The sequence below is a fragment of the Gracilinanus agilis genome, chromosome 1 (assembly GCF_016433145.1).
Source record: "Gracilinanus agilis isolate LMUSP501 chromosome 1, AgileGrace, whole genome shotgun sequence".
Taxonomy (NCBI): domain Eukaryota; kingdom Metazoa; phylum Chordata; class Mammalia; order Didelphimorphia; family Didelphidae; genus Gracilinanus; species Gracilinanus agilis.
In genome coordinates, this window is record NC_058130.1 from 250501397 (window position 1) to 250517939 (window position 16543).

At 36.2% G+C, this 16543-nt stretch overlaps 1 protein-coding gene across 1 annotated transcript in view; it reads right to left on the reverse strand.

The window, feature by feature from the left end:
- LOC123234872 (stimulated by retinoic acid gene 6 protein-like) overlaps positions 1-16543 on the reverse strand; it is a 61593-nt gene that overhangs the window by 11785 nt on the left and 33265 nt on the right. The window contains exons 10-14 of the mRNA XM_044660877.1: positions 14154-14229; positions 9481-9562; positions 6202-6250; positions 4105-4222; positions 1637-1756 (exon numbers count right to left, since the gene is read on the reverse strand). Of these exons, the coding sequence (XP_044516812.1) occupies positions 1637-1756; positions 4105-4222; positions 6202-6250; positions 9481-9562; positions 14154-14229 (445 nt within the window). The remainder of the gene's footprint in view (positions 1-1636; positions 1757-4104; positions 4223-6201; positions 6251-9480; positions 9563-14153; positions 14230-16543) is intronic.

Consider the following 16543-nt stretch of genomic DNA (forward strand, 5'->3'; position numbering starts at 1 on the left):
AATAGTAATTTAGAAGTAACTATAATTCTAACCACAGATTTTTCATCTGGACGGCTATTCTGGGACACATATCTGAAGTTGGGTTTAGCAGATTCACAACAACTATTGCTGTGGGGTCCTTGTGTTTCTATCAAAGTTTAAGTGTTACACTCAGGTATCACCCACACACTCAGCTTCAGCTCCTCATAACACCAGGATCTTTATAACACAGGTCTTCTTATGCTTTCCTCCTCTCTTCTATATTTTGTGATCCAGTGACACTGGTTTCTTTGCTCCCACAAGTCTCTAGACTCTAGGCATTTTCATTGATTGTTCTTTATGCCAAGAATACTCTGCCTCTTTATCTCTGCTTCCTGGCCTCCCTGGATTCCTTCAAGTCCAAGGTAAAACCCCATCTTCTTTGAGAAGATCTTATTCTTTTTTTAAACCCTTACCTTCCATCTTAGAATCAATACTGTTCATTGGTTCCAAGGCAGAAAGAGCAGTAGAACTAGGCAATGGGGGTGAAGTGACTTGCCCAGGGTTACCCAGCTAGGAAGAGTCTGAGAGCAGATTTTAACCTAGGACCTCCCTTCTCTAGTTTTGGCTCTCAATCCACTGAACCACCCAGCTGCCTCCCATCCCCCGAATATCTTATTAATGTTAGTTGCTGTTGTTAATTGTTTAGTCATGAACAATTCTTTGTGATTGTATCATGCTGTTCATGAGGTTTTCTTGGAAAAGACACTTAATGCTAGTAGATTCTTTCTATTTATTCTCTTTATCTTATCTTGGATACATCTTGTTTGTACAAAGTTGTTTTCATGTTACCTCCCCCCCCCATTAGTCTGTGAGTTTCTTGAGAGTAAAGACTATCGTTGCCTTTCTTTGTATGTCCAGATCTTTGCATAGTACACATAGTAGATGCTTAAAAAATGTTTGTTGAGGTTTTAGAAAAAACATTCTTGTCTTCCCTTCATAATAAGCTCATCATGAGTAGGGATTATTTTATTCATTGTCCTTAGTGCCTAATACAATGCTTGCTGCATAGTTGGTTTGTTCCCTTTATATTTCAGCCAAATTGGACTACTAATTATTTTCTGATTGCATGGAATTTCCCATGGCTGTACTCCATGCCTGTAATGCCCCTTTTCCTCATTTCTTCTTATTATAATCCTTCTCTTCAATCCCTCTTCAAGCTCCACTGATTCCATGAAGCATTCTCACCAGCTGACAGTGACTCTCCTTCATATTTTCTTATACTCTCATGTCTAGATCTTCCTTTGCCCTTATTACAGTATTTCTTGTCTAATAGTTTGTACGAATAAATCTTATTTCTTGTATGCTATTGTAACCTCCTCAAAGGCAGGGGGTCTATCATGTGTCATGTTTTTATCCTTAAAGGTACTTTTCATTTGATAAGTAGGTAATAAACATTTGTCATATCCTATTGCTGAATACCATGCTTTTATACCATGATGTCTCATAGTTTATTTATATTTATTCTCTTAAAATTTAAGCTTATTTTAGTTCCATTCTAAGTAGAATTGTATGACAGTAAATTGTTCTATGAAAAAATATTCATATTCCTGAGATTAAAGACAATTTAAATCATTACATTAAATTAATTAAAAATGAGTACATTTCTTTCACTTACCTATTATTTAGAGCTAATGGTTTTTGCTTATCTCCAGGTTTAATTTTTGGTTGGAGGAAAAATCTGGCTGCTATCTTTAGTTGCAAAATCATGAGTCCCACAACAATAGAAATGGTGAGCCTGAGAGATAAAAGAGAAGATATCATGGCTTTAGAAAACAGTCTACTGTTTAATTAGCCAGATTCTCAGTTATGCTGCATAGAAAACCATGGCTTGGTTGGCACATTCTCTCTTGAGTCCTCCCTCAAGGGTTGTGGAGAGAAAAATATACTAAATCCACAAGTGAAAGTAACAACAACCAAAATATCTTAAGGAGAGACTATCAGAAAAAAATCATAGTAAGTCATTGTACCGTACTAAACCACAAGATAATAGAACAGTTAGGTGACATAGTAGAGAGAGAGTACCTGGGCTTGGAGTGAGGAAGATGTGAGTTCAAATTTGACTTCAGACACTTACTAGCTATACGATACTTCTCAAGTGACTTAATATCTCAGTTTCCTTCAACTGTAAAACAGGAATAATAATAGTGTCTACTTCCCAGAGTTATTGTGAGGATCAAAGGAAATAATATTTGCAAAGCACTTTCCACAGTACCTGATACATAGTAGGTGCTATATAAATGTTAGCTATGATGATGATGATATCTTAAGGAGAAAAATAGTTCCATTACAGAAAACCCTACACACCTCACCCTCTAAAATCAACCAAGGGAAAGACATACAGTAGAACCTCCTTTTACATGAACTCAATGCATGTGAATTGATTTGCTATAAAAAGGCAGAAAATACATAAAATAAAATATCTTAATTATACTCTAAATTTGTGCCATTTTCCCAAGTGGCATAAGTCTTGCAGCAGTTTGCTTAGTGACACTCATTCTTACTTGGAAAAGCATTTGTGTGAGTTATTACATTGTTTTTCATCAAATACCAGCTCCCCTATCAGTCTTTGGAGTTATTGATTGTAACAAGTACTCAGAGTAATGTTTCTCTTTGTTTCATTAATACCATTTAGTTACTAAAGATCACCCTAGTACAAATATCAATAATATAGAAATAGGTCTAGATCAATGACACATGTAAAACCCAGTAGAATTGTGCATTGGCTATGGGAGGGGGGTGGGGGGAGGGGAGGGAAAGAACATAAAGCATATAACCATGGAAAAATTTTCTTAATCAATAAAAATTTTTACAAATACCATTTAGTTATTAATAATAACCTCAAATATAAGAGCAGTGATGGTAGCTCTGATAAGCCTAAGAAAAATCATTAAGTGCCTAAATATATTCTATAAGAAACACTTATTAAATAATAGGGTTTGAACTCTGAGGTACCTTACACTTAGTGGACTGGCCAATATGTTAGCAAAGAAAAGAAATACATGTTAGAAGGGATGTGGCAAAATTGGGACACTAATACACTGATGGTGGAGTTGTGAATTAATCCAACCATTCTGGAGGGCAATATGGAACTATTCACAAAGTGCTTAAAAAAATACATACCCTTTGATCCAGCCATACCACTGCTGGGTTTGTACCCCAAAGAGATAATAAGGAAAAATACTTGTACAAAATTATTTGTAGCTGCACTTTTTGTGGTGGCAAAATTGGAAAATGAGGGGATGTCCATTGATTGGGGAATGGCTGAACAAATTGTGGTATCTGTTGGTGATGGAATATTATTGTGCTCAAAGGAATAATGAACTGGAGGAATTCCATGTGAACTGGAATGACCTCCAGAACTGATGCAGAGTGAAAGGAGCAGAACCAGTAGAATATTGTATACAGAGACTGATACATTATGGCAAATCAAATGTAATAGACTTTTCTACTAGCAGCAATGCAATGACCCAGGACAATCCTGAGGGATTTATGAGAAAGAACACTATCTACATGCAGAGAAAGAACTGTGGGAGCAGACATGCAGAAGAAAAACCTATGATTAATCACATGGTTTGACAGGTATATGATTAGGGTTTCAATATTAAAAGATCACTCTACTGCAAATATGAAAAACATGGAAATAGGTTTTGAACATGTATATACATGTATAACCTAGTGGAATTGCTTGTCAGCTCCAGGAGTGGGGAAGGAAGAGGGGTGGGAAAAATCATGAATCATGTAACCATGGGAAAGTATTCTAAATAAATAAATTAAATTAAAAATAATAGGGTTTGCTATTATGTGTCATTTTCAACTTACGTGAAGGGTCTTAGACTGTATTGGTCATATAAAATGATGTCTTAATATAGTGCTAATTCTGTAAATATTGAGAAATAAGGAGATTTGGAAAATGAGTTGACAAATTTCCAGATCCTATTTTATCCTTTTAATCACTGAGTTAGAGCTAAGTTTAACATGCTTAGGTGAAAGGTAGGAAGAAAGGGAAGTACTTCAAAAGAAAGAATGTAAAAATAAAATCACTCATGTCATATAATGTGTTCAGAAGATACCTTAGTAACTTACATTCCAATGCCCAAATCTTTCAGCATTTCCAGTCCTTGATTGTGAATTACTGGCAAAACTAAGCCATACATTATCATGAGACCAAAGAGACATTGGACCACATGGATGATGAGGTAACCTGAGGAGAAAAGGCATATTTCTCAGAAACTCAAAGTGAAAAAATAATAAATCAAGTTCAACAAACATTCATCTGTAAGGTACTATGCTTGGTGATATCAATCAATCAATCACTATTTATTAAGCACCTACTATGGCAGTGGTTCCCAAACTTTTTTGGCCTACCGTCCCCTTTCCAGAACAAATATTACTTAGTGCCCCTGGAAATTAATTTTTTGAAATTTTAATAGGAAAGATAAATGCACCTTTGGCCATCACTGCTTCCCTGGATTGTTGCAGCACCCACCAGGGGGTGGTGGCACCCACTTTGGGAATCACTGTATTATGGCATTGTTCTAAGTGCTGAGGATTCAAAAAGAGGCAATAGACAGTTCCTGTCTTCTAGAAGCAAACAGTCTAACTGATATAAAAGCAATACTAGTGGAATTAAGAGCACAACCTGAAGAGTAGCCTTTTCAGGAATAAGAGTAATCTCTCCCACAAAGTTAGAAGTTAGAAGAAAAAGTTAGTTAGAAGAAAAAGTTAGAAGAAAAAGAGGAGATGGGGGCAATCACACAAGTTTTGAGGGAAACTGAGGGAATACACATCAGAAAACCTCAATCTTCTCAGGAGTTGGTATCATATTTTGAGAGTGTAAAGAGCATGAAGAAAAGTTGAATTGATGAGATTGGAGAAATTTTGGAACAGCCGCTATAGGGAAGGTGATAGAGAAAGACTCAATAGCAGATATATAACTTGATTGTCATGTATCAGAGAGGATTCAGCTGAGGTGGTTTAGATTGTATTCCTAGCGGGCTAAATCAGAATAGTCTTGATGTCAGAGAGAAAGAGTAATGCTCCATGTCCTGGAGACAGGAGGAAAAAAGGTGGATGGTATGGATTATATTGAGGATAAATAATGGTAAAGATTCTAGGATAATTGCCAATAAATACCTAATACATACCTAATGGTTGATCATGAAGTCAACTCTAGATTAGGAGTCAAGTGAAGTAGCAATACAGGTAATGAACTGAAAGATTATAAAGGAGTCAAAGGACCAGAGGTAATGATGAAGGCAAGGAATAGGTAAAATAGACAGTAAGGAATTGGGAGAGGTAGAAAGACAGAATTGAATTTCAGAGTTCAAAATGTTCATAGTAGAGCAGTCCTAAGAAAGTGATAATCAAAGGGTTGCTTCCTAATCCACTGGGTAGGTAAAAGCAGACTGAAGATAGAAATAATAAGAATTGAGAAGGTTGAGGAACTGTGATGCCAGGATGGCAAAAGAGCCTTTTCAAATTTCTGTGGATAATGGCAGCAGGTTGTATTGAAAAGGAGACTATAAAACAGGATAAAAACTCATGAAGGAAGATAGGAGAATGACCTGGACTGTTGAGGTCTATGATTAATCCTGGGGGGGAGTGATATAATAAGGACATTAACCTCAGAGGGGAGACTAAGTAATGATGGCAGATGATATCTAAAAGTGGCAATGTCGAGTCAAGGGAATGAGAAAATGAATGGCAAAAGTTTCTACGTATTGGGTGCTCTCATAGGAAAAGACAGTGTTTAGTTAATTCAAGGAGGAGAGAATGTAAGAAGTAGAGATGATGTAGAAGTTTTCTTTACAACAAAGCAGGAGTTCCAAAGAGCATGGAAGAAAAGGTCAGTTAGTTCGAATGGAAAGAGAGATTGATAAGGCATGGGGAAGGGATAAGTCTGAAACAGAGATGAAATCAGAGAGAATGGGGTTATGCCCAGAATGAGAATTGAATAACCAGATTTAGGGAAGCAGGAAGTTAGGGAATTTTCAAAGGTATACTATTGATAAGGCAGGTGGGGGATATGACTGAGTAGGTGGAAAGAGTAATGGAGGACTAATTGCCAATCCCTTTAACCTTGTTTTCAATTAGAAACAAATCAATTTTAAATTTAATATATGAATAGAATAAAATAAGAAAATATATATTCATTTATATAGATAAGGGTAGAACACTTACCCCACAAAATATATGCTATTTGCCAACCGGAGTATCTTGCTATGGCCACCTGAAACAAAAACAAAAAAGTCAGTTTATTGGGTTAAGAAAGTTGCAAATTATCACAATCTAGATAATAAAAGTTTCTACAAGTGTATAAAAAGGACTTCTCTGTCAAATTGTTTATGAAAAAAATTTAAGTTCCCCATAGTTTAAGAGACAGTGTTTATATTCAAGATTATTGCACATTTGACAAATCTGACTACAAGTAAGGAGATTAAAAAAATAAGCCAGGAGAAAATGTGCCATTCAAAATCAGAAGATATTTATTCAGCTGCTACTTATTTGTGACCCTGGGCAAGTCACTTAGCATCAGTTTCCTCATCTATAAGATGAAGCTGAAACTATCTCACAAGGTCATTATAAGTATATGTGAGAATATACTTTAAGCATCACATAAACACAAGATACTATAATTAATATGGTGTAAATTCAGGTAACTATGAATAATTCTGGCAAGAAACCCAGCCTTTGCATATCTTTACAGGTTGCTTAAGTAGAAATATTATGTTCTTGATAAAATTTTAATTACCTGAAAATCCTCAATAAAATGATTCCAGCTCTCTATTTCCTTTAATTACAAAGACCTGATCTTATTCTTAATAAAATGCAAAGCTCTGTAGTTCTGAGCATATAATTAGTACTAAATAAATGTTCATTAAATTGAATGAAACATTAAAAGGAAATATACTGTCTCTGTCCATATGGAATAGATCTCATGGTACTTAACAAAAATTGAATAGCCCTCTTAAGACTGCCCTTTTGATAAAAAACAATTGAATGAATTAATATGAATTAAGTGCATATCAACTTTTACTTGTGTATGTGAGTTCTTTTAATCTTCTTCAAAATTATCTCTTCCTTTAGCTATAATGACTTTTACCCTATTTCCACCAAAATCTTAGCTTCCTGTTATTGCCTATCAGATGGTCACCTTTTCTTCTACTAGGTGAAATCTCCTCCAAAGGAAACCCCAAAGTTCTTGGTATTTGTCTTATGGCACTTAGCATTTTCTTCTTATACCAATAATTGTCATTCTTTTATGTGCTCTACTAGATTATAAGCTCTTTGAAGGCAGAGAATATGTCTTATGCATCTATGCATTTCTAAAAGTGTTTAGCAGGTACTCGATAAATATTTTTTGAAAAAATGAATGAATTAATGAATCTGAGAGGATAAAGAATAACTTCCTTTGGTGCTCAGAAAATAGCAACAGTCTAGCCTCCCTTCCTTCTGACACTTCCTGATTTTCAATGACCTAAATACTCACCAAGCTGACTCTGAACAGTAATATAATAACATTTCTGACCCCATCCCTCCTCTTGTAAAATCAAGAAAGGTAGTATAAGTGGGCTTTAATGTCTATCACCAAAGATAAAATCCAATAGACTTTTTTCAATCCTAATTCTCTTCTACTCCTCTCAGTAGCATTGTACATTGTTGATTGTCCTTTCATTCTGGAAAATTCCAATGGCTTCCATGCCATTACACATATTTGGCTTTGCTCTTTACCTTTCTTTCTCTTTGTTGGTCTCTCCTCCTTGTGGATATTTGTCTTATGGCACTATCATTTTTCTGTCTTGTGCCAGTAACTGGCATTTTTTATGTACTCTACTTGATTATAAACTCTTTGAAGGTATAGAATATGTCTTAGGCATCATTGAAGACTCTAACCTTGGCCCTCTGCTTTTTTCTCTATGTACCCCATATTGAACTCCTCCAATCTCCAGACTTGGAGATCATATAGTACATTTGAAAGAGCTTGATTTAAGATTAGTAGACTTGGATTCAATGACTAGTTCTGCCACTTTTTGGACACATGACTTGGAGAAGTTATTTAACCTTCATTCATCTCTGTATCCCATGATGTCATCAGTACTCTTCAAAAACAAAAGACAAAAAACAATAAACTAACAAGCTCTGTATCCTTCTCATCTGTTGAATAGGGATATTATTACTTGCTGTACTTATCTCATACAGTTGTGGTGAAGAATGCAATTTATTAAGTGTTATAGAAATGTGAATGATTACTCTCAGCAATACAATGATCAGTACAATTCTGAAGGACTTATGACAAAAAATGCTATCGATGCCCAGAGAAAGAATTGTTGGTGCTGAGATGCAGATCAAAGCATACAGTTTTTCACTTTAGCTTATTTATGGTTTTATGTTGGTGTTTTGGTTTTATGTGAGTATTCTCTTCCAACAATGACCAATATGGAAGTATATTTTACATGATAATACGTGTATAACTCAGGTGAAATTGCTTACCATATCTGAGAGGTGGGGAGGGAAGGGAGAAAGGATCATATATTTTGGATTTTATAGTTTTGGAAAATGTATGTTGAAAATTATTACATGTAATTGGGAAAATAAAATATCTTTGAATAATAAAGAAAAGAAATATGAGTTATTATGAGTTCATCCAGAGATCTAGCTCTAAACTTGATACTTGATTATTCAATTTGCAAATCTCTCTCTTTTGTTACTATGGAGCTAAGTTCTTTAGGCACTATGGATTTAGAGAATCCTCTTTAAGGTTAGGTTTCTTTTTACATCTGGGTACTTTCTCCCTCTCTTCCCTTTCTGTTTCCTTTTGTATGCTGTCTCCTCCATTAAATTGTAAGCCCCTTGAGGTCAGGGACTGCCTTGTGTCTCTTTTTGTATCCTTGGTGCTTAGCACTGTGCCTGGCTCATAGTAGGACTTAATAAATGTTTATAGATTGATTAACTTCAGCCTTTTAAGTGTTTCAATATCATCCTGGTTGATAATTATGTCTATGGATCTATGAATTTGTAGAATAGCTAGGAAGTATGTTATAGCACTGTGATGGTGAACCTATGGCATTCACACCAAAGATGGCACACAGAGAAAGGCACACACACTGTTACCTGCTGGAGTTAGTTACTAGAAAGGCAGAGGGGCTCAGGCAGAGCTGCTCCCTTCCCTCTCTCCACTGTGCTTTCCCGTCCTTCTGCCCAACAGCCCAATGGAAGTACTTACTTTCTCCCCTCCCCTTGTCCCTCTGTTGAGGTGGGGGGGGTGGGGCAGCCCTTGGTCTGGGGTTTAGGGTAGGGTATGGGGAGGGGGCACCATATGGTCTCTAAAACTTTTGCCATCACTGATATAGCAGATTGGCTGGGTCCATGTGCTTTGAACTTTTCTTCCAGTCTGATTAGATTTGGTCTTGTAATTTATTTTAAATAAAGTACTGAGACAAGTAACCACCAGGAACTTACCACACTATTAGAAGAGGAAGGATTGTGAAACTTCAAAGGAATAAAGCTTTTCTCTCCTGCCCATAGCCTTTTTATATGTTTTCTAGATGAAAGTGGAAAATTACTATTAAATATAATGAGAAATATGGTCTACTTTGATAAGAAAAAAAAACCTGCAAATGGTTATAGTATTTGATATTTTTAGAGATGATAGTATGTTAGAAAGAGAACTATATTCTGGCACTCATTGATTATGAGGCTTTAGAAAATCAATTAGCTACCCTGACCTTCTGTAAGTATAATAATAATAACTAGAATTTTAATAAGATTTTAAGATTTGCAAAGCATTTTACAAATATAACTTTATCAGATCCTCCCAACAACCCTGTGAGCTAGGTGCTATTATTATTTCCATTTTATAAATGAGAAAAACTGAGGCACAGGCAGTTTAAGTGACTTCTCCAGGGTCATACAAGCAATATGTCTCTAAGGTACGATTTGAAATTAGGTTTTCCTGATTCCAGGTGAGACCTTCTTTCCACTAGCCACCTAAATGCCTAACCATTATTATTAGTTCCATCTCATACAATTTTTGTGAGATTTAAAGGTGATTTAACTTCATTACAGTCTTGGCCCTGTGGGATCCAACTATCAGCATCCTCTGACCTCTGGAACAAATATGCCTGAGGATAAGAAAGAACTAAGAAGGTGGTGTTTAGGATATAGTTATTCTTGACCTTGTGACATATAGCTCCTTAGGCTTGACATATGCTGCATTTTAGTTGTTGTACAGTCTTCAGCACATTTCTTCCCACAGGATTTCTCTTCCTATCTCTTCTTGCTGGACTTGGTTGATAGTGTATAGAAATGCTGATGACTTATGTGGGTTTATTTTACTTAGACATTTTACTTAGATTGTCAGCTTTGCTGGCAAATAATTTGGCTAAATAATTCCTACTAATTGCTTAATTTCATCTTCATTAATGGTGCATTCACCGTTTTCATTTTTAATACTGGTAACTTGGCTTTCTTTCTTTTTACAAAATAAAGTTAACCAACGTTTTATCTATTTTATTGTGTGTTTTTTAATGGAACTAGCTTCTAGTTTTATTTATTGTTTCAATAATTTTCTTACTTTCAATTTTGTTAATTTCCCCTTTGATTTTAATTTTGATGTTTAATTGGAGATTTTTCATTTGTTTTTTTTTCTAGTTTTTTTTTAGTTACATGCCCAATTTATTGATCTGCTTCTTTTCTCCTTTATTGACATATATGTTTTGAGTTATACATTTCCTCCTAAGTATTGCTTTGACTGCATCTTACAAATTTTGTAATGTTGTCTCATTGTTATCATTCTCTTTAATGAAAATTTTTTATTGTTTCTATGATTGATTCTATGATTTGTCCCACTTATTCTTGGATTAAGTTAGTTTTCAATTAATTTTTAATTTATGCTTTTAGAACCCCTTATTGAATAGAATTTTAATCATATTATGGTCTAAAAAGGATACATCTAATATTTCTGCTTTTCTACATTTGGTTGTGGAGCCTTTTAGAAAGGAGTAAACCTTTTTCTCAGCAATATATGACATCTTACAAAAACTGATCCTCTATTGGGGCATTAAAACTCTTTCAGAAACTTTCTTTTTTGGCCATCTCCTCTTTCTGAGTTCTCTTCAATCTTTATCCTCTCATTCCTTCTCTGCTACCTACCACAAAGACCATCCTTTTCCATCCTTGAAGAAAAATTTTTTTGAACTTGCAATGCTTTCAACTTTTCTTTTCTCCCATTTCAAAGTCAGATTCCTAAGAAGAAGTCATCTATACTTGGTACTGCCACTTCTTCAATTCTGTCACTAAAATCTAGGTCCATCTAATCAGTAGCTCTATTGAAACTGCTACGTCTGAGTTTACCAACAATCTTTTTGAGGCTAAATCCAATAACCTTTTCTTAGTCTTCATCTTTCTTGACATCTCTGCATCATTTGACACCATTACTTACCTCCTACTCGCAGATACTTTCTCCTCCCTGAGTTTTTGTGACTCCACTCTCTCCTAGTTCCCTTACCTGCCTGATCATTGCTAGATCATTAGGCATATACCATATTCATGGCATACCCCAGGGCTCTCTCCTAGATCTTCTTTTCCCAATCTACACTCTCTTAGTAATATTATCATTTCAATTCAGAGAATTCCCAGATATATGTATGCAGCCATTATCTCTCTCTAGTACCATGTCACCAAATGACTGTTAGATATAATTAGAATGTCCCAAGCATATCCTAAACTCTACATGTTCAAAACAAAACTTATGATCTTTCAAACCTTTGTTCATTTCCTTATTTCTATTGAGAACTATCTTCGGCTCTTCATTCTCCTTTGCTCACCATATATAATGAAGTACCAAGTTTACCTTCTTTTATATCTGTCCCCTCTCCACTCACATAACTACTGCCCCAATTCAGAGTCTTATCATCTCTTGCCTATGAAAGCTGCCATAGCATCCTTTTTGAACTCCCTGCCTCCAGCTTCTTTCCTCTCTAATCCTCATTGAAACCAATATTCCTAAATGCTACTAAATTGATATTTCTAAAGCACAGATCTGGCCATGTCACTTTTCAAATAGTGTTTCCCTATTCCTTCTGGGATAAAACGTAAAATCTTCTTTTTGGCAGAAAGCCCTCTAAAATCTAGCTCCAACCTATTTTTATAGACTGACTTTACTTTATTCCTTCTTGGATATTCTATTACTGCCAGCCTGGCCTGCTAGCTATTCTCTGGATGTGACATTTCATGCCCTGCCTCATTGCTTTGATGGGGGCTCTCCTCCATGCCTAGAGTTTGGTCCTATATGACTTCTATCCCATTTTCTCTTCCTATCATATCTCAAGTACCACCTACATAAGGTCCTTCCCAATCCCTGAGTTGCCAGTTCTGTTTGGGCTTTGATTAGTGGACTTTCAAGATACTGTGCCTTGCCTCAGGCCTACCACACCACTCCTCATCACTATGCCACACCAACCTTCAGCTTATCATCTCTCACTCCTTCTCAACTCTAAGTCAGTGAGAAGTAATTAAATCAATGTTCCCATTCCTCGTAAGGATCAATTTACGAGTCCACCATCCTCACTGGCATCCCTGAACCAAACACACCTCTCTGGCAACCATTCTTCTATAGATGATTTCCCTGCTCTTATATAATATGACCAGTAGGAACTGTCTTGCCCACTTGTATTTGTGTCCCCAGTGCTTAGCACCTATCCCTGGCACTTCTCTTCTCCAGGCCTGGCTCTCAATCCACTGAACTACTAGCTGCCTCTCCTCGATATTCATGCTAACCGTTTTTTGCTGTAATTAAAATGTGGAAGGGAAAGATGATCCCCAGTCCCTTTTACAGTATGATTTACCATATCTCAGTCTCTGTCTCTGCCTCTGTCTCTGTCTCTGTCTCTGTCTCTGTCTCTGTCTCTGTCTCTATCTATCTCTATCTTTATCTCTATCTCTGTCTCTCCCTCCCTCCCTCTTTTTCTCCCCCTCCCTCTCTCTCTCTTCATCTCCCTCTTCCCCTTCCTTTCCCTCTCCCTGTCCCTCTCTCCTCCCTCTCTCTTCCTCTCTCCCTCCCTCCCTCTCTCTCTCTCCCTCTTTCTCTTTGTCTCCCTCTCTATCTCTCTCCCACTCCCTCTCTCCCTCTTCCTCCCTCCCTCCCTCTCTCTTTCTGTCTTTGTCGCTATCTCTGTCTCTCTCTCTGTAGCTAGATAGCACAGAGGCAGCTAGATGGACCAATGGTCAGAGTACTGGCCTGGAGTCAGGAAGACATGACTTCAAATCTGGCCTCAGACATTTAGTAGTTGTGTGACATTGAGCAAGTTGCTTAACTTCTGTTTGCTTAGTTTCTTCATCTGTAAAATAGGGATAATAGTTGTACCTGTTTCAAAAGGTCGTTTGGAGGATCAGATGAAATACTTTTTGGAAAATGCTTATCACATGGTAGGTCTTATGTAAATTCTTATTGCTTTCAAATCCCATCCTGTGCAAGCTTGAATTTATGTGTGTGTGTGTGTGCATTCGTGTGTAACAGAATACTAAGATGTAGGTCTTGACCATTGTGGGCAAAACCTTAATAAACTCTCAAGTCTAGTGGTTTTTGAAGTTTTTTTGCTTGAATTTGATTAATTTGCCAGTTTGTAAATACCCACGTTTTCACTAGAACTCCGATCCTTTTCTTGATCTACACTCTCTTGGTAATATTACTAATTCCCATGGATTCAGTTATTTCAATCCAGAGGATTCCAAAATGTATTTGTGCAGCCCTTATCTCTCTCCTGAGCTCCAGTCCCAAATCACCAACTACCTGCTAGACTTGGTCAGAATGTCCCATTAGTTATCTCAAATTCAACATGTAAAGAACAGATCTTGTGACCTTTTGACCCTATTCCTCCTTGATTCACAGATTTCTCTATTATTTTTCATTATCATTAAAGCTCTGAAAAAATACTGCTCTGATAAATGATTACTTTTATTTTTGAGTTGATATTTCCCTTTGATCTGACCAGATTTCATTTCTTTCTACCAGAATGGGTTTATGAATGTTTGGCTTAGGATGTAAAAGAGAGTGAATTAGCAGAATCTATTAATTGCATTGGAGCACAGGGAAGGGTATTGGGTAGCACATTTAATTTGCTCAATATTCTTACCTGTAGCAGGCTAAAATGTGAAATAAATAGCTTATGCAAGTGAGAGAGGCAGAAAATATGGTCAGAGTCCAAACACCTGTAACAGCAAAAAAAAGACATCTTAATATTCTCTCCATACTCTACAATACCCAGTTCAAATACTAAGAGGGTTTTTTAAAACCTGAATTATCCTATGTATTATACTACCTGGTTTGAGTAAGACTTGGAAAGAATCTAATTCATTTAGCATGAATCATAATTTTCATGTAATAATAAAGTTTTCTGCTAAGGCCTTTTGGGAGGCCTCTCTCTCTCTATTCTCTTTTTTACCCATAGTTACTTTTATGATTCTTCTTTTTCTCCTAATTTTCATTCTAAAATAAGAATAGAAAAAAATAAGAAAATAAAACATTTTGAAAAGCTAAACTGCCATCTACCATTTTCATTAATCTTTAAGATTCTTATCTTTAGTTGTTAAAGAAGAATCATTGTCCCAACATTTCATCGAAATCAGGAGAATGTAGCATTGGTGGAGCACTAGACTTGGAGTCATCCTAACTTTGTTTTTAATGAGCTTGTGAAAACAAATAATCCACTGAGCTTCTTTGGACCTCCATTTCCTCACCTGTCAATTGAGATAGTTAAACTAGATGATCTCTAAAGTTCCTATCAATTTTGAAACATGCTTGATTTGATGATTCTTCTTGTTCTAACATTTAACAGGTCCATAATCAGAATTTATAATTCATAATATTTCCTTTTGGTTGTAGGAATGTGAGAAATCTTTAGTGCTTAAAGTGAAAGACTAGGATGGGGCAGCTACATGAATATCTCAGGGGTTAGAGAACAGTCCAAGAGATAGAAGGTCCTGGGTTCAAATATGGCTTCAAATACTTCCTAGCTGTGTGACCAGAAGTAAGTCACCTAACTCCAGTTGCCTAGCTCTTAATCACTCTTCTGTCTTGGATCCAATGCTTAGTGTTAATTCTAAGAAAGTAAGGATTAAGGGTTTATTTTTTTAAAGAGAGAAAAATAAGTGAAAGAGTTAAATCAAGTTGTGTGAGTTAATGTGTGAAATAAGAAACAAAGAAGGAAGGGGATTAAATATTGTTTTTCACTTTCAGAATTTCTTTTTTTTTATTTAAATAAATTTAAGTTTGAGGAGTTATGTCCCTTTATCATAGGATAAAGGGAACCAAGATGTTTTCTTTTTCTTTTTTAATTTTTAAACCCTTAACTTCTGTGTATTGACTTATAGGTGGAAGAGTGGTAAGGGTAGGCAATGGGGGTCAAGTGACTTGCCCAGGGTCACACAGCTGGGAAGTGTCTGAGGCCGGATTTGAACCTAGGACCTCCTGTCTCTAGGCCTGGCTCTCAATCCACTGAGCTACTCAGCTGCCCCCTCCAAGATGCCTTTTTAATTCAGTAATTGAAGTAGTTTATATTAAGTCCAATTGGTGTTTTTGTAGCTAAATTTATTCTCTTCCAGAAGATTCTCTGTTCAAGCAAAATAAGGAGGAAGATAAGGAAGGAGAGGGACAAAAAAGATGGATGTGCTGGTAAATGTTTGACAACTGAGATCACTAGAAGAAAATGTACTCACATACATTTAAGTATAATCTGTATTAAAACTTTCTTAAGTGAAGACAGTTAAAACAAGCTCCAATTTTGTAGCCAGTACCTCTTTCCAAGGTATAAACGCTTATGCTTAAGTAATTTGGCCCAAGAATAGGACAGGATTATTGGAAAAGACCTTGATGTTGGGAAAGATTGAAGACAAAGCAGAAGAGGAGGACAGAGCATAAGATGGATAGACTGTATTATGGAAACAAAGAACATGAACTTGGACATTCTTGGAGGGAGAGCGGAGGGTAGAAAGATCAGGCATGCTTTGGTCCATGGGATCACAAAGAGTCAGATATGAATAAATGACTGAATAAGAACAATAAAATCTTCACACTGAAGATTTTTCAATGAGTCTTCTCAGGCAGGTTAGAATTGGGCTTTAGCATATTCCTGGAGGAAAAGCAGGTGGCCAAAAGCAAAGGAGTGAAAAAAATAGCTGGCTCTCATCTGTTTTCACTTCATTTGATTTCTGACACCCTGAATAAAGTGTGGTTTGTTTAAAGCTCTTTGTAGGACAACTATTTTGATGGAGAAGAAGGTGGGAGTAATTAAAATTCTTGATCACCCTATGGGTTATTGAAGGTTATGATATCTTGATAGCGCATACCAAATTTAGAAAGGCTCCTAATATGACTGGTGACCTCTGTGTTAGTCATCCAAGAGCCAGCTTAGCTAAATTTGGAGAGGCTCATGGTCAAAAGGCAGGATACATGGAAACGAATTGTCTTTGGCTATAGCAACTCATTAAGATTACATTTAATGTATGATGTGGTCTGAGGTGCAAT